Below are 27,377 nucleotides of genomic sequence, written 5' to 3'. Positions count from 1 at the left end.
AACAGACTTGTGGACTCTGGGAGAAGGCGAGGGTGGGATGTTTCAGGAGAACAGCATTGAAACATGTATATTATCTAGGGTGAAACAGATCACCAGCCTTGGTTGGGTGCATGAGACAAGTGCTTGGACTCTCTACCTGAATTTAAAAAAAATCAGATGTCATCTAATACAAGTTTATATTCTATATACAAAAATATGGATGTCTAAAAAAATCATGACTTTAAACTTCCACTGATGGGGCAAGCAAGATAAAAGATGAATTCTGAACTGATACTAAAGGTACTCATGTTTTTTTACTGTAGGGCAGGGCAGGGAATTGAGGTTACTTGACCTTGTTTGGGGATGTGAATTTGTTTTTAGTTTCATCACTTGTAATCTCTAGGAGACTCAGAGCCAATGATCCTTTTATTCTGCTACAGTATTTAAAGAATTAAAAAAAAAAAGCAAGGGCCGCCAAAACTTAAATCTTTCTTGATTTCCTATTTCATTCTCTAGTGGTTCATGTTTTTAAATATATGAAAGTATCTATTGTTTCTTGGATGAAAAATTTTACCAAGGATCAAAAGAAGAAACCCTAGAATTAAAACAGGGAGATCTATATATCACAGTGGATTTCTTCTCAAACTGACAATGTTTAGGTTTTAAGCAAAATAAAGTGCCAGTTAATATGAAACTCAATCACAAAGACTTGAGATTTTTACTTTATGAAATCAGAGAACTGAAATTCCTTTACACCATAAATGTGCATTCAGAGTCCATGAACCACGCTGTTTTTACCTAGGGACAGAATGTCTCCCTGTCAGACCCCGTTCTCCTCACTTCCTGGTAGAAACATGGCATGGTGGGTGTGCATCTCGTGACTTCCCGCCAGTGCACAGGGCGCACTGCACAGCCCGCTCGCAGTGCCTCCCAGCCCTGCTCCAGGACATGATTCCTCCTGGCTCTCCTCTTCACTGACTTCACAGCCTGTGCTTGATGGGAGTATGTGAAATGCTGCTCTGACACTATTCAATTAGCATTGGTCTTTATACCGGTGCCCTTGCTTACTGCATGTGTTGCTTACAGCAGCAGTTTAAGGGGCTCTGCAGGGCTGGAGAAACCATGCATTCAGGAGGCCTGTGTGCAGTTGATAACAGACCAGTTACATGCCTTATGAAGGTAGTCAGGAGACAGATCTATAGGCTTGCTTCTCTATATTCTGATACCATGGGCTAATGGGAATAAGGTTTAGGGGGTCTCAGTGTGCTAATGGGTCTCCCAGGTGGCTCAGTGGATAAAGAAACTGCCTACAATGCAGGAGACGCCAGAGATATGGGTTCAATTCCTGGGTTGGGAAGATCCTCTGGAGGAGGGCATGGCAACCCACTCCAGTACTCTTGCCTGGAGAATCCCATGGACAGAGGAGCCTGGCGGGCAACAGTCCATAGGTCGCATAGTCAGACACAGCTGAAGCGACTGAGCATAGCACATTGCATACATACTTTGCAAACAGTCTCAAAGCACCATCAGTTGTGGTTAATTCCAACATTTCACCAAACTGAGTTTTTTATTTATAATTTCAAAATCATCAAAAATTCTGCAGCATCAGAACCAGACAGAAGCTAGGTAAGAATGATCTGATATGAACAGTAAATTTAAATGTGAACAGTAAATTACTCTCTCATATTCAAAGTTGTCCAAACTTAAGGAGGCAAATATATAAAACTAGAAATCAAAGACTCTCATATCAGGAATTTTAGTTCCTAAACTAAATAAAAATCAAAATGCTTTCAAGCAAAAGAAAAATACAACTTGTGAAATAGGATTTTAATAGAGCTATTTCAAGGTTAGATTCATATCTGTTCTTAGTTATTATTAGGAAAGTTAAACTGCTTTCCAAGGTTATTAATTAACTAATTTAGTAATCTATAAAATGATTTTTACAAAATTTTACAAATTTTATATCTGGTGTTAAATCACTAATTGCAGCATTTTTCAAAATTAGTATCCTATATGAACACAAAAATATTAAAAATAAAACTGAAAGTCTGCTGCTATGGAAATAAGAATCCTGTACATTCTGACATTTATAATTTGATGTTCATTTTATTCATGAAAAAAATAAACCTGATTCTCAATCCAGGAGTTTAGATATTTTCTTCTTTGTTAAAAACAAAGGAATTTAGAATTATCCTGCTAAGAAATCAGAGAAACTTATATTCAGCAAACCAATTTGTAGTTTTTAAAGAGAAAATACAGGGGAGTTTTCTGGTGGCTTAGTGGTCACAATCTCAGCCTTCACTGTCCTGGCCCAGGTTCAGTCTCTGGTAGAGGAACTGAAATGCCACAAGCTGTGGGACACGGCCAAGAAATAAAATAGGAAACAAAAAAGAAAAGTATACTAAGTAATGTATGCAGTAAGAAGTAATTATTATTTGTAGTATCTTGTGTATCCCTAACCACAAGTCATAGGGAATAAAAAGTGTTGTATAGACCTGAACTTTCTTGTTGCCATTACGTCTTAGCAAGATTTCAGAATTTATTTTTTTCAAAATAGTCTGAGTGTAACTTAGAAATACTATCTCATAGAGAGCTAAACAAAGCACATAAATAAACACCATTTAAAAAGTAAAAGCTATATGGTAACACAGAGAATATATGACTTGAAAGTCATGTAACTATTCAGTACTGCCTGAACCCAAATCATCCAATTTTAAGCCAAAAGAACCCTCATAATTTTCCAAAGAGAGAAGGCCAGCTAGAGTTCTAACATCAGCTCTACTATTAACTTTCCTTTCACGTCATTAAACTTCTCTATGCCTTTGTTTCCTCTACTTCATGGTGATATTGTGAGGATAAATATAAACAAACACTTCAATTCTCTGGCAGGAAAGCACTATATGTATTCCAGTATATTAGTAAACTCCTTAGCTCTACCGTAAGTTTCAACTGATGCTACCTTTTCTATGGTTTTAGGTTTAAGATTCAAACAACATTGCCCATTTATGTGCACGCCTGCACAACCTTTCAACATGGCTGTCTTTCTAAGATCCTTTTCTCCAACTTTCAAAATGCACAAAAAGTGGCACAATATTTTAATTTTTATCATTATCAAAGTTCTGCCACCCAAAGCTGTGCAGAAAACTTTAGAAATTCACAGCAAGATTTTCTACCACATTACTCTCAACTTCTATGGAAATCCAACTCACAATCCACATATTATTTAGCCAGCTCCATATGCAGCTTAAACACTAGCAGTGGAAGATTATTAAAATGTATACTGACTTTCAAAATTATAAAGAATAATTTCAATTATAAATTAAAAACTCAGTAGACATTTTTTTTAAATGTAGATCATTAACATTCCTAAAATAATGGAAGCAGGTAATCAATATTCTAATAATTTAATGATTTGAAACATGCCTTCTGTCTTGTTGAGATCCATAATCCAGCCATATTATATATTCAAGACTAAAAAATAGTCTTCCTCAATAAAATGTGTTCAATATTGAAAACAGAAAATTATTCAGTCTGACACGTCTTTGCAACTGAACGACCAAAACTAATATAAATTTAAATATTTTAAGTTACTTACATCATTGCTTTTAATTCTTTTGACAGAATATCCTAAAAATAATTTAGCTTTGTAACTTATGAAGATATGTAATTAACTTCCTTTACCAATATATTCACCCAGTAACTTTAACATGCAGCTGCACATATTAAGGTATAGCAATCCACTAAAAGAACACATGTTAAAAACAGAAACAACCAGCTGAAATAAAATACAGTGGCACATGACCAGTATGTATCTAATGAGCAAAATGGGTTACCAGAGGTGAAGGTTGACTAGTAATAACAAAAGTAATGCCTGTGATTAAATCTTTACATATTTTTTAAAATAGCAATGGAATTTTAAAGAATATTTGTAGGGTATAACAACCTTAAATCAAGTTTTATTGATATTTTGAACAAATGAATGAAATGAATGAATACCTGAATGAAATGAATGGATACCTGAATGAATGACTACTGCAGTCATAATAATGTTTAACACCTTGAGATGTTCACAAAAATTTGGAATACACAGAGAAAATGACTTGAATACAAACAAACTAGTTGAAATTCAATGTGGTTCACAGTAAAGATGCAAAGGCTTTCTATTTGTAGAACAAAGAATCTCAACCTAAAACATATATACAACTAAAATATTTTCAAGTGCAATTATCCAAGGCTTTAAAAAGAATACATACATTTTGCTATGTAATTCTTTCTTACCCCCTCCCCCTGCCATATTTTTTAATGTTTGGCATAAGTGAACAACAAACCAGAAAGGAATATGCATTTTTAAAGACTGATTTACTCATGTTCTTTTAACAGCAACACACAACCATTTATAAATATAGCCTTTTAAAAAAGCATCCTTATATAAAACAGTGGGGGATGAAAAATCCCTGCTATACATATGAAGCACAATTTAAGCCCAATACAACTGACCAATCAAAATTAGTGAATGCACTGCATCTCTCTGCAGTGGAGAGAAGCGACAAGGTAGGCTGTCATTCTGCAAAAGCTGCCCAGAACAGGCTTTCCTCTGAAAAGCAGTGCCATTCCTTTTTAGAAAGACTGAATCTAAGTGTTGTCTCTGGAGACAAGAAGCCTTCAGTATGTTAAATTACTTTCATTATGTATTTTCAGATGCTTATTGATTCCACAGTAGGAAGAGTGAGAGACTGCAGCAGCCTCCAAGCAGCACTACATGTTCCATACATTAGCAGTACTGCTGAAACAATGGCATAGTACAGACACATATTTTCATTAAGGTCTCTTCCGAAGAGGTGTTTATGACCCTCTTTCCCGGTCCTCTACTAACCAGTGAACAAAATGAATCAATCAAAACTGGAAACGCTTCAACTACATCAAGAATCTTTCAAATCTTTAGCAGAGGTAAGCTGTGCTCCTTATTATAGTATTCGGCTGCTTTTGAACCAGCATAGTGGGGTAAAATTACTTTGAAAAATTTCAGCCTAAATTTTAAGAGTTTATTTGCTTAATTCTACTTATTGCTAAACATGTATCTTTTAGATCTATTTAAGATATGGTATGTTTTAAATGTAATTTTTTAGGATGGTATGTTAAATATAAAGAATAGTCTTTGTTGAATCACAATGAAGCTACCAGCTTTTTAAGTTACTTCAGACTACTAAATATCCTAATGTCATTACTAGTCTTTCTCAAGTGTTAAAAAAATTATCATATTTCTTGAAAGAATCAGGTTTATTATTTAGCTATTATTACTCAATTTTAGGTTAAGTTTATTACTGGGCATGTTCACTGAAAATTATTTAATTTGCAGTTACATTTTATATTACCCTTTATATTTCAACCACATGAACAGTGCATCAAGGAAATTTATAGTATTTATCATGGAATCTGTTTTAACCAGTTAGAATTCAAACCCTGCGCTAATAATTAAACAAGCTATAATATTTTATAGCAGGAAATACTGTTAATTATAAAGACAAAAAGGAATGACAGTACTTTCAATGTATGCTAATTGCTCATAATCTCTGAAAATACACCTTAACTTCTAAAATGAGAGCAGAAATTGGTTTAAAAAAACACAATGTCTGTAATATTAACTCTGTTACTGAATAACATAATTTTTAGTCTTCGTTAGGAAGACAGAATATTTTTATTTAAAGAAACCTTTAAATTTATGCATAAGCTATGGCTCGAATAATATATACAGTTTCCTTACTTTGATAACAAATACTGTGTATAGTGTTAAATAAGCACAACTAAAGTAACTTTCAATTAATTGAAAATTATTAGGAACCCTATTGTTTAACTACTTTTTTCTTTTTCACAAGGGCTCAAAGCAGCTAATTCAGTATTTACAACTGACAATATGAAGAATGCATCTGATCCATCATCTCCCTAGCTGTCTGAACCATAAACTGCAGGATATTCTTGCAACACACGATTTTAAGACATTAAGGAGTTAAAACCGGAGAATAAGGTCTACACGACTGCTGGGATTATAACACATCAATAATAATAATCCTAAGAAGATGCCATATAAAATAGCCACAAAATGAAAAGCGATTTAACTGAAAAACCCTGAAAACAAAATGGTGAGCATTTCTAAAGGAGAATTTTATACTATAACATTACCAGAATCGTGGAGCCACCAATTCTTGAAGAAACAATGAAACATGGATTGCCAAAAGAAATGACATACATTACCAGCAAGCTAATGAAGCTTTACCAAGTATTTTTCTGCACTAAATATTCAGATACTCATATCAATTAATATTACTAAAGAATTTTTCCATCTGAGTTTTATGGCCAATTATGTGTCCTCTTCTAATGAAAACAAACCAAATTAAATAGCAGATGGTTTTTATCAAGAGAACATGGACTGGACTTACAAAGCAAGTTATGTGACCAAGAAATCATTTCAAAGTAATGAGGACTGCTATAGAAACAGATTTACATTTGTAACAAAAGGATGTCTAAAAACATTTTAGAAGCTAGAAACTTTATGTTTCCTTTTTGTTTTCACATGTTCTGGAAAATAAAGAAACATCATCATAAACTCTCTCAAAGGGAAACATAACGCCTATCATTTGAGGAAGTTTCTCTCGGTTGTGACTTTTTAAGGTAAAACAAACACAAGTATTTTGTACTGGTCTTTAGAAATCCATCAGCCAACTAAATCTTACAATTCATGCAGTTGAAGTACTGAAGAGAAAAATGAAAGAATTCCTACAAGACATGAAATAAAACACAGCTACTTCACTGTTGTCAGGTAAAAAAAAAATCATGTCCAAATCTGTCAATGACATCATGTTATCATATTATGGAAAACTGCTATAGTGAGCCAAAAGGCCCATAAGGCAACAACAAACAGGTAGGTCAGAAGATGCATGCAGCCCACAGCACTGTTTAACATTTACAAGAGAAAAGAATCTTGAGCTACAGTTCAATGTATTTCCCTCAGTTATTGTCTAAAATTGACACTTCTAATTGCTGTGACAAAGATCTGATGTTTTAATCTGTCAGTTCTGAAAATCTGGCACACTTTAAAATTTCTCATTTTTATAGGATTTCAATGTTGGCTAAGACTTTCACTTACTCAAATACATGCCTTTAGTAATACTTTATATCAAGCTCAAAAGAAATTAATAATGTTATCAGCATTTGTGCTTCTGAAATACTACCTCTAAAATAATATGCATAAATAAAACTGTATTCTAAAACTTGTCAAAGGTTACAAGTGAAAAGCTAACATAAGTTCTGAAAATTGTTAGCTTTTATAATTTGTTATGATTTTGCAGGCAAAATGCTGTCTTTGAAATGTGAAATATAGTTGGTTGTATCATCTATATTTTAATATACAAATTACTGACATTTTAGCCCAGCAAATCAGACATTTTTATAAATTACTCTAAACTTCTATATTAAAACATAAATATGCATGAATTAGCAAGAGTTGTTTTTTTTCTTAATTTTCCTCAAAATGATATATACTGGGTGATTTATACAAAAGGTTTCACAGGGAATGTGTAAATTTAATAGATTCCTCAGAAAATGGGCTTCAGATACTCCTTTTTCCCTAAAATTTCATTTTTTGTTTAAAAAAAATCTGCTTAATAAAATCAATTGATATATTCTTTTAAACCATCACAAAAATGGCTATTTCTTAAGTGATATTAAATTTCCATTTTCTCTTTCTACATGATATGAAAGGGTGTGGTCACAAAATAAATCATTCATTCATAGGAGTGATTAGTGCTCTTTTACCCAGGTTTGTGGTGTTTTATTTCAAAATACTGTCCCTTTTCTTCCAATTTTTGCTCGTTGTAAAGTTCAGTGAGCACTTTCACTGCAAAATATGAAATATTTATCATTTTCCTACTTCGGTGGGAAAAAACTCCAGATATCCCCAAGCACACTGTAGACTTCTGAATATGATTCTCAATCAGGAAAAGGACAAAGTGATTTAAAACAAACTAGGGCTCTGTGCCATTTATCATTTTAAATGAACATTTGTCCTGTTCACTTGAAATCTCATGGGAATAATTACACCTACACTAATTGTGCCACAACATGTTAAAACAGCATTTATTTTCCACCTACTCACAACATTTAAAATTAAATCTTAAGACACTGGGCTAAAATTACTTTTGCATACTGGGTAGTTTTACTATACAAAAATACACTGTATATCAAATAATAACCTTGAAAAACCCTAATAAGGAAAACCTTTTTAGTTTATTAAATAATTTCAAACCATACAGAAGCAATCCCCAATAGTTATTTCTTCAAATGGGCCAATTTCCTTTTACATCAAAACAAAGTAATCTTGATGTTTCTACATTTTCCATTAACAGTTTATAAATTTAAAAATTAAACTAAGTACACAATAAAAAATTTTTTCACAATGAACACAGGTTTTGTACATAATTTAAATTGCTGAATATCAAATAGTTTATTCTATTTCACTTTCTAGGGGAAAAACAGCTGCTCCAAAAGAATGTGTTTTTCTCCCATTCTGGAAATCAACATGCAGTCTGAATCTAACATTACAGTGCGAGATGACATTGATGACATCAACACCAATATGTACCAACCACTATCATATCCATTAAGCTTTCAAGTGTCTCTCACCGGATTTCTTATGTTAGAAATTGTGCTGGGACTTGGCAGCAACCTCACCGTATTGGTACTTTACTGCATGAAATCCAACTTAATCAACTCTGTCAGTAACATTATAACAATGAATCTTCATGTACTTGATGTAATCATTTGTGTGGGATGTATTCCTCTAACTATAGTTATCCTTCTGCTTTCACTGGAGAGTAACACTGCTCTCATCTGCTGTTTCCATGAGGCCTGTGTATCTTTTGCAAGTGTCTCAACAGCAATCAACGTTTTCGCTATCACTTTGGACAGATACGACATCTCTGTAAAGCCTGCAAACCGAATTCTGACAATGGGCAGAGCTGCAATGCTAATGATATCCATTTGGATTTTTTCTTTTTTCTCTTTCCTGATTCCCTTTATTGAGGTAAATTTTTTCAGCCTTCAAAGTGGAAATACATGGGAAAACAAGACACTTTTGTGTGTCAGCACAAATGAATACTACACTGAACTGGGAATGTATTATCACCTGCTAGTACAGATTCCAATATTCTTTTTCACTGTCATAGTGATGTTAATCACATACAGCAAAATACTTCAGGCTCTCAATATTCGAATAGGCACAAGATTCTCAACAGGGCAGAAGAAGAAAGCGAGAAAGAAAAAGACAATTTCTCTAACCACACAACATGAGACTACAGACATGTCACAGGGCAGTGGTGGGAGAAATGTAGTCTTTGGTGTTAGAACTTCAGTGTCTGTAATAATTGCTCTCCGGCGAGCTATGAAACGACACCGTGAACGACGAGAGAGGCAAAAAAGAGTCTTCAAAATGTCTTTATTGATTATTTCTACATTTCTTCTCTGCTGGACACCAATTTCTGTTTTAAATACCACCATTTTATGTTTAGGCCCAAGTGACCTTTTAGTAAAATTAAGGTTGTGTTTTCTAGTCATGGGTTATGGAACAACTATATTTCACCCTCTATTATATGCATTTACTAGACAAAAATTTCAAAAGGTCTTAAAAAGTAAAATGAAAAAGCGAGTTGTTTCCATAGTAGAAGCTGATCCCATGCCTAATAATGCTGTAATACACAACTCTTGGATAGACCCTAAAAGAAACAAAAAAATCACCTTTGAAGATAGTGAAATAAGAGAAAAATGTTTAGTACCTCAGGTTGTCACAGACTAGGGAAAGTCTAAGTTTCACCAAACCCACATTCAAAATTTTTAAATTGTAAAAAATGAATTACTGCCAAATATAAGAAAAACAATTTAAGTATAGGTTATGTTGTAAACTTTCAATGTAAATGTCAAGATTAAATTAGGTCATATATATTCAATTTCTTCATTACTTAATGTATCTGTTGCATGGCAGTTTGTTAAGGTAATATCATGTGTATATTTTGTCAATATTATGTCCATCAGAAGATATTCATGTAAGTCATATTTTCTAAAGAATAAATACATAGCCTTAAAACACTGTATAACTTTAAAATATAACTGACACAGATATCCTTGCATTTTTTTATAAAGTGTATTGTTTCTAAGCCACAAGCTATAGATATATTTATATGTTAATAACTGGAATAGCAGTTTTAATGTAGAAACCAAAATTATGGGTTCCAAACAATCAAAACAACCCAGGATTTTCTATACTGCTATATTATGTTTTCTAACATAGTCTACTTGCTATAATGTTTGATGCTTCAAAAATAATGACCTATATATGAAACTTTATCCTTTTTGGAATGTAGGAAATTGCAGGATTTATTAGGATTTTAAAATTCAAAAAGCAAAAAACAAACAACTCTGTATATGTACATCAAGACAGGGAAACTTTTGAAATTTAAGTTTATTATGAAGAAAAGTTTGATTTTTTAAGATCAAGGGCACTATACCTACAATATACAAACAAACTGACAATAAAAAGGAGGAAGAAAACCAAAGCTTCTTTCTTCCTTCCTCACTTTGGTTGAGTTAAACAAAATGCTCTGGATTAATACAGTATACAGGCAAAAACCAGTACATTAAAATAAACTGACATCCTAATTTTATATTCAAGTTGGACTTTTTGTATAACAGAAATTAACTACTGAAATCTGAATTCTATGAATGGGGGAAAAAAGACTTGATGTCATTATAGAAAAGTCACCCACTTATAATTTTAGATACATAGCAACTTTAGAGTAATAAAATTTATACAATGTTCCTACACTATCAGAGCTCCCAAGTGTTTCAAAATACCCTAGTTCTTTTCAACTCTGAAAATCATTAAAGTGGCAATAAATCTTGCAAATGTTTTTTACTCTACAACACATAAACTTAAAGCATTTGCCTCCAATCCTCAATTCATATTAGGAAACTATGAAATTACTAATCCCAACTATAGATATCAGGTTTGAGAAGCTTATATCAAACAAGGATTTTCCAATTGTTATAATCTAATAATCTATCAGTAAGTGCTAATTATCACTGTATATGAAAACTAGCAATAAGTTATTTAAAGTAGGCAAATATAGGCAAATACTTGCTACCTTGTAATTGGTTAACTGGACAATTCTTTATTCTGTTTTTTCATACTGTATTCACTAAATCAAGTAGCAACTCATTTTTAAATAAAAAAATTTTGTCAAACAATTCAATAATAATCTCTCATTGAAAGAAACTGTTTTCATCAGGTGGTCTTCTATAATTAAAAATTAAATGTTGGACTGTTAAGGAAAAAAACAGTAATACACCACTTTTGTGTAAATAAATGAAATTCACCCAATCTAGTTTACTGAACTATCTTATACACTGGGGAAATGAGCACCATGCAATAGCTTGAATTCACTGAGATTACATGAGAAATTTAATAGTGATATATTTCTGATAATAATCTTGATATAATGTCAAACCTTAGCAAAGGAACAGTGTTCTTCTGCCTTACTTTGTACTCTTTAATAGAATTAAAGAAATGTCTCAATTTGACAATATGAAGCGTAAGCAAGTAGGACTAATATTTTGAAACTCTAAAGAGATACCAGGATTTCATAAAGACATCAAGAAAATTTTTGTTAGATAAGTATATCTAGCACAGAGTATCTTCTAAAATACTCTTTAAAATTTTTAAACTAATTTTATACTTGGATTTCTGAGCATAAATATTTTAATATCAAGTTTTTAATCTAAGTGAAAATCAGATTATGTTTAAAGTTTTCATATTAAGAAAAACCCTTTATGTTTTAAATATTTTTCATCTTCAAGTCTATAAACATGCCAAAAAACTCAGTTAAAAACCACTTTTCTAATAAATCTGTCTAAACTGCCTTATTGCCTTCTTGTTCTCTGTAATAAGAAAAGTAACAAAATAAGAAATACACAGCAAATATTATAATGTTTCCCTCTAAACTATTACTATTTCTACACTTGACACAAGAACAACTAACAAGCATTTCTGCCCACCTGTATTAATCTTTCAGATATATAGAAGTATACCCAATGATCTATAATCAAGAATATTCATATTTACCAGATAACCTCTGATAGCTTGTTAGTGTTAAATAATATGTAACTTGTAAACTAAAATAACATTTATGTTAAAACTTCAGTTTTTAAAAATAAGTCACAAATATGTTTGCAACAGCTGATCTCAGCTTAAAAAGAAAGAATGAGAAGCTTAGACAAGCTTTTTTTAAATGCTTATTCAATGAGAAGGTGAATTATTTTTATTCTTTTTACAATGGCTCTTACCATAATATGCAAATTTTTTACTTTACTTCAAATAATTTTATTTTTAAAAAATTAATGCAAATTTTTCATGTTAGAATGAAGTTTTAAATGCAAAAGCAATAAAGGTTAACAATAAATTCAATATGGGATCTTCTTAAAATCAATTTTTTTTTACCCACTTGCCACAAATCACATTCACAGATATCAATTTCTATACAGCTAACTGTGTTAGTTCTTAAAAACTACAGAAACAACTATTATTTTAAAAACTAACTAAAGAAGAGTGCTCAACAAGATGTGGAACTACTGCTTTTTGATTTGTTTCCTAATTTAAGGTCATTGTTATTCTACCAACCTGTATTCAACAGATGTTCAAACATATTAAAAAAGAATTAACAATAATGCTTTAATTAAAAATGCCATTCATAATAATTCTGTACTTCTCACTCATGATAAGTCAATTTTTAGGTATGTGGTCTGTTTTTTTAATCCCCCAAATAAAGTTATAGCAAAATTCAGCTCTCTGGACATTAAAAAATCAAACTCCTGAGATTTCACTGAGATTAGACTTTTAAATGCAAAAACCTAAAAGTATAAGAAAGCAAGTGCTTTATTTGTAGGGCTTTCTTCAACATAGTAACTTCAAGACTACTTTCCAAAGCCAATAAAACTTTTGGCTTTATATTTTATGACTATACATTCAAGTAAGCTTTGTAATTCAATTAATATTTGAATCCTTACAAAGTAGAAGGCATTATGGAAGACACTTATATGGCAGAAACTTATGTATTACCCTCAGAGCTTAAAAAATAGAATCAAGGTAGTAAAAAGTATGAAAAACCTATAAAAAAATCAGAATGTGGTATTTTAAAAGAGTCAAATTCTTAATAAGAAAAGAATTATGTTGGATTTAAGAACAGTATAAATAAAAGGATTGTTGAGGAAAGCTACTAAAGTGTATTCTGGAAACAGAAAACATAGTTCCCTGTAGAAGAAAAGTAATAGAGCAGTGAGAACTTATCTGGTAAATTAAATTAGAACCAAAAGATAGAGGTCTTCAATGACAGCAGAGAAATCTGAGCAGGGGAATAATGCAGTAGGAAGTGAGCTACAAAAAACAAATAACAACAAAAAAAAGCAATATGTAGGAGAGCTGACGAAGACACAGCAATGGGAAACTGAAAAACCAAACAGTTGGGTAAAGCACAGAGGATAGGAACCTCTGCCATTACCTTGATAGGTAATGAAAGGCCTGGCAAAGAGTGCTGGCAGCTCTGCAAAGGAGTATATACATGTGACAGGCAACATAAAGGCAGAATCAATGAAGTATCCAACTGACTAGAAAGCCAACTGGTATAAGAGACTGAAGAATTAAAAATGAGGGCCATAAGAAGGACCACAAGAAATGAGATTTCCTCAATGATCTAAGAACTTTTTAAACTAGGCTTTGAATAAAGCATTAATACGTAGGTAACAAGGACAAAAACAAGAATTTCTGGAAAAGCAGAAAATTCAATTAAGTAAAATAAATATTATTATTCAAGAATGTTCTAGTTATTACAAATATTCAAAGTGAAAACTCCAATTCAATGTTTTATGTTATCTACTTTGTATTTTTCACATATTGGTTTATTGAGTTTTTCCATTAAACACTATTTTCTTCTTTGGTAATTTTTTTAATTATAAAAAATTTTAAACACTGGCAAAATTTGACATATACAAAGTAAAAAATATAAATATGATCCTTTGTATCTTTCCTAATAATTTATTATAAATTATCCATTCAACTCATTATATACATATCACCTTCATTCTTTGTCAATGGCTAATTATTTTAAAAATAATTTTTAAAAATTTTAAAAAATCATATAAGCGAAGTTTCTGAAAAACAATATTGATAAAATATCAAGTACTTAAACTTTTTATAATATAATAAAACAGCTTCAAATTACATTTCAAAAAGTAAAAAAGGTAACTTAACAAATTGTGGAACAGCTTAGTTTTCTAAATGGAAGTTAAAACCAAGGGAAAAACATAAAATAATCTATTTCTTTTCTTCATTTCCACTCTGTAAGATAAGAAATATAAAAACCAGAGAAAACTTTTGACAGTTATTTTCTTTACATTTCAGAGATGGATACCCCTTCTGAATGACAGCTGCCTATGGGACCGAAGTGAACTCAAAGAAAGCTAAACATGAGATGACAAACAATAAATGTTAGGGAAGAGAGAAGCTCAGATCCTATTATAAATAAGAAATACAAGGAGATAATTAAACTCAGAAAAACTAGGAAAAAGATCCAAAAAAACTCAGAGATGCTTAACTCTTAGAGAAATACAAAGAGAACATAGAATTATAGATTCAAGTTCACAAAAGACAATTAATTTGAAGATGTTTTCTAAAAAACATTCAAAACAGTGAAAGAATCAAAATGCAGTCAACAGACTAGACAGATCAGTAGTAATATGATAACTTATATTACATTATAATAAGTAGAATGAAAGAATACTGTAACAATTCACAAACATCTGGAAAAAAATAGTACTGAGATGTAGAAACAAAAAGAACACTGGGATCATCATTTATACGAAAGCTATCACCTTCTAAAGAATACTCATTTTTGCAAGAGGAAAAAGATGAGCAAATTTAACACAGTAATATTTCTCCCCTGGCTCGTGATAAAATAACGTGTGAAAATAACCCTAAGTATCTCCACCCTTCTATTCACACTTCTTTTTTTTAACAGACCTCTATACTCTGTATCTATGGCTTTCAAGGATGACAGCTTTTTATTTACACCAACAAGTGGTAAAAAGTGCTGTCACTCCTGTCAGGGCCACCAATATTAACTTCATACCAGTATCAAACCCTGAAGCATCAAGTAAGATAGAAACAGAGAGCTGAGTTTGTCTGGGATTGAGGTCATTTTCCTCACCCTGCTTCCATGTAAGCAATTATTTAATGTCATGTATTTCTGAGAGGCATTCAGCAAGGCAGACTACCAAAACACATCACCAACTTTTCAGGGAGAAAAGAAAAAGGAACAAGAGAAGATAATAAGGTTATGAGGAATCACTTTCCGCAGAGACAGTTTAGGACGTACAATACTCGTAGGTGATGCAAAATGAAAATATATTAACTTAACATAAAATTTTTTTAATGTTAATACTAATAAATCAGAGTTCGGGCCATATGAGACACAGACTGTAGGAATGAGAAATATATTAATATATGGAACTGACACATATACACAGCAGCCATTAATATTACACACAATCCCACATGTCATACTATTTGTGGAATACTGATTGGGTAGAGAAGAAACAAAGATATGTATTTCACTCTAATATTGTAAATACCACACTCAGGGCAGGCTGAAATGTAAAAAATCAAACTATATGTCTACACTTTAAGAATTTTCTTTCCAATTCTTAAAAATCTTCAGTTTCATTTGCTATTAAATTTCTTCAAAGTATCACTTCTTACAAACAACAAAATGCTAGCAAACTGTAGCTACCTAACTTTATAAACTGTCTTTAACTCACATAATACAATAATAGTCTGTAACACTAATGTAACCTTCATAATGCTTGCCTAGAAAAAATGACTGCTATACCAATGGGTGAGTAAATATTTGAGAAATTGAAAGGAACAACTTTTAAACTTATTAATCTTGCTTCAGTTTCAGTTCAGTTCAGTCACTCCATGGTGTCCAACTCTTTGCAACTCCACGGACTGCAGTATGTCAAGCTTCCCTGTCCATCTTGTTTAGGAGAGAGTTTCTCAAAATATAGCCCCCTTTATCAGAATCTCCATGGTGTTTATCGGAATACTCCAATTACTGGGCCCTACTTTTACTTAATAAAGCAGAACCTCTAAGGCTGCACCCAAATAACAAGTTTTAATAAGTTCTCTTAGATGATTTGTGTGTTAAAGATTAAGAATCATTACTTTATATACTAGAAGATAGACTATCACAGCAACAGACATTCAAATAACTATTAAATGAAAAGATACAGAAGCAACTCTGAACTCAATTCAGGCCACAGTGCCTTAAGGAAAAAAAAATTAAGCACACTTCATTTTACCTTATAAAATTCTTGGCTGGACCTATATACAGTTAGGGGAAGCACACTGACTGAAACCGCCCACCCTGGCCAGGCACCATAGTAACCCTTTGCATGAGCTGTTTTACAACAGGAGGTCCTGGTAAGGAACACGGAACTAATAAGCCACCACCAACTGGAAAAGTTCAGGGAAGGTCAAAAGGAGACATCACATGTCTGACCACCTCCCAGAATCCTTCTCTCTTGCATCCATCTTGGCTGAACAAGGCGTGTACCACTAGGAAGGACTCTTGAGTCAGAATAATTGGCTAAAGACAACCCAGAAACTAATCCCATCACCATGAAACCCGAGACTGTGAGCCACTTGGCAGAGCTGTTCTCTTGGGTTCCCTTACCCTCCTATTGCTCTCCACCCTGGTGCCCTTTCCCAATAAAATCTCTTGCTTTGTCGGCACATGTAAGAGTCTCCTCGCATAATTCATTTTTGAGTGTTAGACAAGAGCCAAGTTTCTTGGAAGGGGTCCCTTTTCCTGCAACAATACTACAGTTCACCAGGACATTTGATTCCTTAAGAACTAAAATGTGGGAATTCCCTAGCGGATCAGTGCTAGGACTTTGTGCTCTCACTGCTGTGGGTTCAGGTTGAATCCCTGGGGCAGGAACTAAGATCCTGCAAACAGCGCTGCATGACCAAGGGCAAAAAAAATTTATTTTCTAAAGAGAAGTTTTCTAGGCAACATGTGCATATGTGCTTAGTCATGTCCAACTCTTCATGACCCACTGGACTGTAGCCCACCAGGCTCCTCTGCCTGCGGGATTTTTCAAGCAAGAATACTGGAGTGGGCTGCCATGTCCTCCTCCAAAGGATATTCCTTTAAAAATCATACACTCAGAAGATAAAAGAATACCAAACACAAAGAAGACAATGTAAAGTGTGACTTCATTCAGCCATTATACTCAGTTAATTACAAATCGCACAATTATTGTCTGTCATAATGTTACCTTATTCTGACCAGAAGGTAAGCACTATACTTGCATGTTTTTACTCATTTCAAGACAAAATTTATTACTTCTAAAATAAGTTCACAAGGAAAATACTAAAAAATTCATTTTGTTTATCTTTTGAACAGAGGTAATTCAAATTAGGTAGAGGTTTCAGTCAAATATTTTTCCTTTATTATTGAAATTTCCTTTGTTTGTGCCATCAACACAATTTAGGAAATATCAGCTACTCTTTGGTAGTTTATGACAGCTTTAATTTCCTATTTGGTTCTATAACAGATTAAATAACACTGGTAACCAGTGTTATTTAAATATTTCAAAGAGTAGAACAAAAACTACTCTGGGAACTTTTCTTATTAACCTTACACTAAGAATTCTTTCCAAAAACACTGATATTATCTACTGCTAATAATTCTTTTGCTTTTTAGCACTTTCAGTAAATCACAGAACTCCAGAGCAAGCTAGTATTACTGAAAATGGGCTGCTAATGAATACAATTTAAATATACAAAGAACGTTCAGGTGATTGAACACAGCCACCATACGGAAAAACATCTCCCAAAAAATACATTTCAGATAAACAATGACTTTGATGCAGGATTTCCTGGAGTCTCTTAAGTCCCTTGAAATTGTGTGCAAAATTTAATAGGCATATGTATGCATATGTTTCTCTGGAATAAATCTCTACAAACTCAAAAAGATTCTCACAAAAGCAAGTGACCCAAAACTAAAACTATGCTTAAAGTCAGTTCAGTTCGGTTCAGTCACTTAGTCATGTCCAACTCCTTGCAACCCCACGAATTGCTGCATGCCAGGCCTCCCTGTCCATCACCAACTCCTGGAGTTTACTCAAACTCATGTCCATTGAGTCGGTGATGCCATCCAGCCATCTCATCCTCTGTCACCCCCTTCTCCTCCTGCCCCCAATCCCTCCCAGCAACAGGGTCTTTTCCAATGAGTCAACGCTTCGCATAAGGTGGCCAAAGTATTGGAGTTTCAGCTTCAGTATCAGTCCTTCCAATGAACACCCAGGACTGATCTCCTTTAGGATGGACGGGTTGGATCTCCTTGCAGTCCAAGGGACTCTCAAGAGTCTTCTCCAACACCACAGTTCAAAAGCATCGATTCCTCCGCGCTCAGCTTTCTTCACAGACCAACTCTCACATCCATACATGACCACTGGAAAAACCATAGCCTTGACTAGACGGACCTTTGTTGGCAAAGTAGTCTCTGCTTTTTAACATGCTATCTAGGTTGGTCATAACTTTCCTTCGAAGAAGTAAGCTTAAAGTTAGGAAGTAAGAAAGGAAAATTGGTAAATATTTATATCTTATGTCATCCTAAGGAAAATACAAGACAAATTTTAAAGCATCCAACTTTAGATACAATTAAATGAGAAAATAAAAATCAGAGCAAACAGAATGAAAAAAGGTAAATTAAAATTAATCATGGTATAAAATAAAAATGCAAAACACTAATCATTAAGTCTTGCATTCTTACAAGAGGTGGGTAAAAGGTTGTTCCCTTTATTTCCCATTAGGTTGGATAAGAGAGAAAAGGATTCAATTACTTATTGTGTGTGTGTGTGTGTGTGTGTGTGTGTGTGTGTGTGTGTGTGTGTTTTATTAGTTGGAGGCTAATTACTTTACAATATTGTAGTGATTTTTGTCATACATTGACATGAATTAGCCATGGATTTACATGTATTCCCCATCCCAATCCCCCCTCCCACCTCCCTCTCCACCCGATCCCTCTGGGTCTTCCCAGTGCACCAGGCCCGAGCACTTGTCTCATGCATCCAACCTGGGCTGGTGATCTGTTTCACCCTAGATAATGTACATGTTTCGATGCTGTTCTCTTGAAACATCCCACCCTCGCCTTCTCCCACAGAGTCCAAAAGTCTGTTCTATACATCTGTGTCTCTTTTTCAGATTCAACTACTTAAATCAAATCCCATACGATTATACAGTGGAAGTGACAAATAGATTCAAGGGATAAGATCTGATAAAGTGCCTGAAGAACTATGAAGGAATGTTCATGACACTGTATAGGAGGCAGTGATCAACCATCTCCAAGAAAAAGAAATTCAAAAAGGCAAGAATGGTTGTCTGAGGAGATCTTACAAACAGCTGAGAAAAGAAGAAAAGTGAAAGGCAAAGGAGAAAAGGAAAGATACACCCATCTGAATGCAGAGTTCCAAAGAAAAGCAGGAGAGATAAGAAAGTCTAAATGATTAATGCAAAGAAATAGAAGAAAACGACAGAATGGGAAAGACTAGAGATCTCTTCAAGAAAATTAGAGATACCAAGGGAACATTTCCTGCAAAGATGGGCAAAATAAAGGACAGAAATGGTATGGACCTAACAGAAGCAGAAGATAGTAAGAAGAGGTGGCAAGAATACACAGAAGTACTATACAAAAAAGATCTAATGATCCAGGTAACCATGATGGTGTGATCACTCACCTAGAGCCAGACATCCTGGAGTGTGAAGTCAAGTGGACCTTAGGCAGCATCACTACGAACAAAGCTAGTGGAGGTGATGGAATTCCAGCTGAGCTATTTTAAATCCTAAAAGATGATACTGTGAAAGTGCTGCACTCAATATGCCAGCAAACTTGAAAAACTCAGCAGTGACCATAAGACTGGAAAAGGTCAGTTTTCATTTCAATCCCAAAGAAGGTTCAAACTACCACAAAATTGCACTCATTTCATACGCTAGCAAAGTAACACTCAAAATTCACCAAGATAAGTTTCAACAGCACAAGTACTAAGAACTCCCAGATGTTCAAGCTGGATTTAGAAAAGGCAGATGAACCAGAGATCAAATTGCCAATATCCATTAGATCATAGAAAAAGCAAGAGAGTTCCAAAAAAAAATCTACTCCTGCTTACTGACTACACCAAAGCCTTTGATTACATGGATCACAATAAACTGTGGAAAATTCTTCAAGAGATGGGAATACCAGACACCTGACCTGCCTCCTGAGAAATATGTATGCAGGTCAAGAAGCAACAGTTAGAACCAGACATGGAACAATGGACTGGTTTCAAATTGGGAAAGGGGTACGTCAAGGCTGTATATTGTCACCCTGCTTATTTAACTTCTATGCAGAGTACATCATGCGAAATGCCAGGCTGGATGAAGCACAAGCTGGAATCAAGATTGTTGGGAAAAATATCAATAACCTCAGATATGCAGATGACACCACCCTTATGGCAGAAAGCGAAGAGGAACCTAAGAGCCTCTAGATGAAAGTGTGAAAAGACTGGCTTAAACCTTAACATTCTAAAAACTAAGATCATGGCATTCAGTCCCATCACGTCATGGCAAATAGAAGGGGAAACAATGGAAAACAATGAGAGACTTTATTTTCTTGGGCTCCAAAATGCAACCATGAAATTGAGATGCTCATTCGTTGAACGAAAAGCTATGACCAACCTAGAGAGCATGTTAAAAAGCAGAGACATTACTTTGCCAACAAAGGTCCATCTAGTCAGCTATGGTTTTTCCAATAGTCATGTATGGATGTGTGTTGAACCTTAAAGAAAGCTGAGAGCTGAAGAATTGATGTTTTTGAACTGCAGTGTTGGAGAAGACTCCTGAGAGTCCCTTGGACTGCAAGGAGCTCAAACCAATCCATCCTAAAGAGAATCAGTCCTGAATATTCATTGGAAGAACTGATGCTGAAGCTGAAAGTCCAATACTTTGGCCACCTGGTGCGAAGAACTGACTCACTGGAAAAGACCCTGATGCTGGGGAAGATTGAAGGCAGGAGGAGAAGGGGATGACAGAGGATGACAGGTTGTATGGCATCACCAACTCGACAGACATGAGTTGAGCAAGCCCTGGGAGTTGGTGATACACAAGGAAGCCCAGAATGCTGCAGTCCATGGGGTCGCAAAGAGTCAGACATGACTTAGTTACTGAACAGTAACAACAATGGAGCCAATCAGACCAGCTGGAAGAGAAAGATGGACTTCCAACTGATAAGAAAACAGATATTCTTAAAAACAAAAACAAAACAAAAAGGCACTCCAGTAATTATGATGTACTTATTCCTTTCATCCTCACTTCCCAACTTTCAAAGATTCACTGATTAACAGAAATGGAAAAACTCATTAACCTTCAGAAAAATCTTTCATAAATAGTCTCTCTCAACAAAGTTCTAGAAAAACCCAGTTGCAGAAAAATGGTTAATTGCAAAACCACAAACCAAAAGATCCACCTGAGCTAAGGCAAAGACTAACATCAGGAGAATGACACTTAGCAGAGATGGTTGCTAGAAAATTCCAAAATGAAAAGTTAATAAACTAAACTTTCATCAACTAAGTTTAAGATACATCTATTTTACCCAAAATTTCTAGTCCTCATTAAAACATCTTACCTATTAATGATTCAAAGATACAATATGAATAATCACAATGAACTAAAAAACAAACAAAAATAAAACTGCACTTTGAACACACAATAAAGGACACCATTAAATATTTTATTACTGTTGTTAAATCCAAGAAAGAAGATGAGAAGCTTTTACTTCTTTTCTTCTATCACTATCATTTATATTAACAAATAGACTTACTGGTTCCACAACACAACCAACTTCTCAAACTACATAAGCGTTTTTAAAATCTTAATGAGTAACATATGTTACAGGATCTAGTGGACAGGTCATAAAATGCCCAGTCAAAATTGGAAAGCAGCAATAGCCATAAAATCCTAGTTGCCATGATAAATAAGTCACCTATCTTATAAGCATTTTTTTAATCATAAAAGCACTTTTATAAGGCTCATTATAATAGCACTTAGCCCTCACTTGCCCAAACATTTCATAAAAGGTTTGGGTTGCAGGCACTTACAAAAGTAATGGCAATAAGACTAAAATGTCAGCCTCAATATCACAAGGCAAAATATAACTACAAAGAGGGTGAAAATGGAACTTCCTTGGTGGTACAATGGATAAGAATCCACCCGCCAATACAGGGGACATGGGTTCAATCCCTGGTCTAGGAAGATCCCACACTGAGCAACTAAACTGGTGCAGCACAATTACTAGCTCACACTGCAGAGCCAATGAGCCGCAACCACCAAACCTGTGTGCTGCGACTATTGAAGCCCATCTAGGGCCCATTAGCCTCAACTGTTGAGTCTGTGTGCCACAACTGAAGCCTGCATACCCTAGAGCCCACAGGCTGCAACGTCTGAAGCCTGCACGCCTAGAGCCCATGCTCTACAACGAGAGAAACCGCCGCAGTGAGAAGCCCCACACATGGCAAAGAGAAGCAGCCTCCACTGCTTGCAACTAGGAAAAGCCTGTGCAAAGGAACAAAGACTCAGTGCAGCCAAAAATGAAAATAAGTAATTCTTTTTAAAGAGCGCAAACAAAGAACAATGGAGCACATGTCCCTGGACAAGCAGCAGAAAGGAAACAGCCTTGAAATAACTGACTGAGGAATAAGACTGGCTGATAGTAACAGGTGTAACTATAAAGTTGTAAAAATTATACTTAAAAAAAGGAAAGAGTAGGATAAACTGGGAAATATAATCTATAAAGCAGAGCAATTTTACCTCTATTTCGTAAAGAATACATGTCTACAAACCAATACAGCAACGGGAAAACAGGCCAGTAACAACTAATTCATCAATGAAAAGCAAATGACAAACACAGCAAAAACAAAATGCAAACTACAATAAGTTAAAAAATAAGATAATATACTATTTTTCACATATGTGACTAGCAAATAATCTTTAAATGTTAATGTCTATCAATGATGACAAAGTTATAAGTATATTCTCTCACATTAGTTCAAGAAAGAAGTTTCATTTTGAAACATTAAGCAAAAACTTTAAACATAACCTCTGACCAGGAATTCAACTTCTTAAATTTATCCTATCAATGAAATAATTGTGCAAAAATATATCTCCAAGCATGGTCATCAAAGGATAGTTATACCAGTAAATAATATTAAAATGACCAAAGCAGTTAACAGTAATAGACTATTTACAGAAATTTTTATAAAGTTTTCATCTGAATATTACTTAGCATTAAAATGATATATTTGTGTTTATTAACATGGAAGTAATATAATATTAATATAAAAGAATATATATAATAGATGTTGTAATGTACAAGGAAATAGTTGGGAGATTTCCCAAAATGAATTCCTAGGTGATATCTACCTATACATTCTAGTTTTTCAGAAATTAATATATACTTGAACTTTCTTGTTTTCACAAATAACATAGTATAATTTTAAAGATTCAAAAATTATTCTACTAAACCATTGATAGTAGTATGACAGCAGAACTTAGTTTTTTAAATAACACTAGAATTGAGCTGATTATTCTGAAAAAAATAAAAATATATAGCCTATGGTAGGTCTTATCAAAATTCCTTCCTCAGTCAAATTTAGGAACTTAATAGTCACCAAGCATAAGTATAAAGTCACATTACTATGCCGTGGAGCAGTTAAGCCCATGCCCCACAGCTGCTGAGGCTGCGCTCCGAAGTCCGGGAGCCACAGCTACCGAGCCCGCACACCTGGGCCGGCGCTCCGCGACAGAGAGGCCAGCACCGCGGGAAGCCCGTGCGGGCAGCTGGGGAGGAGCCCTGCTCTCCACAGCCAGAGGGGAGCCTGCGCAGCAGGGAAGACCCAGCACATCCAGAAATAAGTGAACAAAAATAACAGAATTATTTTTTAAATATTATTAAATGAAACTTATACAAGTAAAATTGAGACTGTCAAAGTCAAATTAATTGGTCATTAGGATGTATTAAAAATAGTCGTTATCTTCACAAAGGTACTATGCAGATTGAGACTGCTTTTTTAATATTCAGATCTTGTTTCTCTTCAGCTTTATGTTACCTTAATTTATGAGCATACTTTATAAAATACTCCTACATTTAAAACAACATATTTTCCCAAATTTAAAATGTTCAATAAATGAAACATGTTTCATTTTTAAACTTCTGGGCAAATCCATAAACATTGCACATTAATTGCAATTTCTCCAGCCTTTGGTATGTTCCTTTTATAAGTTTTCTGATATTACCCTGTACTTTTAATTAGGTCAGGCTATCGAATCTAAAAAAATTCATTAAAGTGTAAACTTTGTGCATCTTTTTTATACTTTAATAAAATGTTAAAAATAAAACTGAGATCTCTTTAAATGATGCCTCTTTTACGTTCTTAAATGTTCTCTAGAATAACCAGAAGCAAAAGACAAACCCCTAGGATGTAATTTTGTTTTCTTAGAATACTCAGAATGAACACATTTAAATCACAGACCAATCTCATATCTCAAAAGAAAAACGCAGGCAGCATCAATGGAGAAGAGGGACCATTCCATTAAAACTCTTTAAGTTGTTTTTAAGCTGTGAACGCCCTTCAACTTCTACTCACAAACAATATTGTAAAGCTGCTGCCCTATGGTGTTTCCAGGGGTCATGTGTGGGTGTGAGAGCTGGACTATAAAGAAAGCTGAACGCCGAAGAATTGATGCTTTTGAACTGTGGTGATGGCAAAGACTCAAAAGTTCCTTGGAGTGCTAGGAAATCAAACCAGCCAATTCTAAAGGAAATCAGTCCTAAATATTCATTGGAAGGACTGATGCTGAAGCACCAATACTTTGGCCACCTGATGCAAAGAACTGACTCACTGGAAAGACCCCAATGCTGGGAAAGATTGAAGGCAGGAGGAGAAGGGGACCACAGAGGATGAGATGGTTGGATGGCATCCCCGACTTGATGGGCATGAGTCTAAGCAAGCCCTGGGAGTTGGCGATAAACAGGAAGGCCTGGCATGCTAGAGTCCAAGGGGTCACAAAGAGTCGGACACAACTGAGCAACTGAACTAAGCCTGTAACCCAAAATTTGAAAAAGTCCCAACTTGACAAATTTCTTTTGTCTTATAGCACTGTGGTTCTCATTAGCACCTCCACCAGAGAACAAGTAGAAGAAACAAATAGGTGAAAGTCGAAATCCTCTTCTTACTATCTGTGTGATCCTAGGAATGCTACTTAATCTCATCGAGGCTCTGTTTGCCCATTTGCAAAATGATAGCATCTACTTTATCTCACTGAGGTTGGGAAATCTCAGTGACATAAAATATATACAATGGTTAGTTTAGCACAGTACTTGCCACAAGCAGTCAATGACAGCTTTTATCATTTTTCTGAAATTTTATTTTTTAATGTGCTTTCAATTATGTGATGTATTACAGTTGTAAAAAAAAAAAAAAAAACTATGTATTGATTAGTCTAGTTACTCAAAAAAATACTTTTTCTCACCTCAGTATATGAGACTTAATGTGTTTAGATGTGTTTATTCACCATATCAGTGGTGCTAGTGATAAAGAATCTGCCTGCCAACGCAGGAGACCCATTTGATTCCTATGTTGAGAAAATCCCCCAGAACAGGAAATGACAACCCATTCTAGCATTCTTGACTGGAAAATTCCATGCACAGAGGAGCCCAGTAGACCACCGTCCATGGGGTCACAAAGAGTAAGACACAACTGATCATACAAACACATAGAGACATACAGCCCACCTTCAACTTGAAACTTTTTATAGTAATGCTTCACTATTTTGTTAACAGAAAAAAATGCATAAGAAATGTATATTATGTGATTTTGTTAAATGAATGAAAAAGATGGCATTTTTGAACATGTAAAAGTGGAACACAAAACCACAGATAATGATGAATAACCAATGTGACTTCAAAATATATATTAACAAATTCATCCTTTAGTCCTATTTCTAAAGAAAGAAGGATAAAAGGAAAGCAATACTGGGGGGCCTGCTATATGCTAGGCAAGGTCAAAGACAATCTATAAATGTGTCTCATTAAATCTACCCAACAGTCCTTTGAAATCTGAGAGAGAATTTACCTTGTCAAAACTAACATAGTTAGCAAGAGGGATGGAAATGGGATTTAAATCAAGCTCTAGATGGCTTCAAAGCCTACATTCTCTTGTCTCTTAATCATGAACTATATACATAGTAGAAACAATTATGATATTTTATGGTACAATTTTAGGATGTTTTGAAGCCTCTAAAGTGTCAGTAAAGAGAATATTACTATGATGAAAGGAAAGTTTGTGAATACTATATTGTTTCAGTTACTACATTAAAAGAACTAGCCTCCAAGTGCCCATTCAATAAGATTTGTTCTCAAGTCATTTATCCTCAGAAGAAGTCTTCCCAGCTACTCCTTTTCAGTTTTTATTTTCATTGCTACCCACTCTGGAATATTACTTTCATTTCTTTGTTTTAGGTAGAAAGTCTCTACATCAAATAGATGACTATTCTTAAGCACCACCAAACTTTTTTAAAACAAAAAATACATTCTCTCCCTCCTCCACCCTCTGTCCAGCAATTACCACAACTCAGCATTTACGGAGAAGACCAAGCACAATTCCTCATATCATAGATTAAAAGCAAACAAGATTTCAAACTACTAACTTTACTAGGAAATTAATTCTATGCAAAATGCCTTGTTCGTTGCATTGAGATCCTGACTAAATGTTATTCTTATTTCTGTTAGAAGTAACTATGTCACATAACCAGGCCCCATCATGTGCCTATAATCAGATCTGGAATAACATCCTACAAGTACCCCAAAGACCAAGAATGGATTTATTAATCAGTGCAATAACTATAAAACAGTCTTAGAGGCAAGCACATATTAAAACATTTATCAGTATAGAATTGATTATGTAAGCTTGTATGTGTTGTGTGTATGTGCTAAGTTGTGTCCAATTCTTTGCAACCCATGGACTGTAGCCCACCAGGCTTAGAGAAGCCATGGGAAAATCCATGGGATTTTCCCTGCAAGAATACTGGAGTGGGTTGCCATATTCTCCTCAAGGGTATCTTCACCACCCAGGGATCAAACTCACATCTCCTGCATTGCAGGCAGATTCTTTACTGCTGAGCCATAAGGGAAGCCATTCATAAGCTT

General features: G+C 34.3%; 2 protein-coding genes across 3 annotated transcripts in view; one reads left to right on the top strand and one right to left on the bottom strand.

The window, feature by feature from the left end:
* Positions 1-27,377, bottom strand: part of COG5 (component of oligomeric golgi complex 5) — a 268,380-nt gene that overhangs the window by 191,825 nt on the left and 49,178 nt on the right.
* On the top strand, positions 4,503-11,404 carry GPR22 (G protein-coupled receptor 22). 2 transcript variants are annotated; one of them, XM_020882726.2, is made up of 3 exons: positions 4,503-4,926; positions 5,853-6,793; positions 8,498-11,404. In XM_020882726.2, exon 3 carries the CDS (start codon positions 8,522-8,524, stop codon positions 9,821-9,823), a length of 1,302 nt encoding a protein of 433 aa, XP_020738385.1. In that variant the 5' UTR covers positions 4,503-4,926; positions 5,853-6,793; positions 8,498-8,521; the 3' UTR covers positions 9,824-11,404. The 2 variants fall into 2 exon arrangements, with proteins under 2 accessions (XP_020738385.1, XP_020738383.1); XM_020882724.2 differs by having other exon boundaries at positions 5,853-6,895.

This window comes from Odocoileus virginianus, chromosome 1, assembly GCF_023699985.2.
Source record: "Odocoileus virginianus isolate 20LAN1187 ecotype Illinois chromosome 1, Ovbor_1.2, whole genome shotgun sequence".
NCBI lineage: Eukaryota > Metazoa > Chordata > Mammalia > Artiodactyla > Cervidae > Odocoileus > Odocoileus virginianus.
The sequence above is the reverse complement of the archived record's forward strand: the minus strand, read 5'-3'. Positions and strand labels throughout refer to the sequence as shown.

Bases quoted from the DNA above. Each gene is read 5' to 3' on its own strand.
- GPR22 (XM_020882726.2), top strand. From the start codon at position 8,522: ATGTGTTTTTCTCCCATTCTGGAAATCAACATGCAGTCTGAATCTAAC.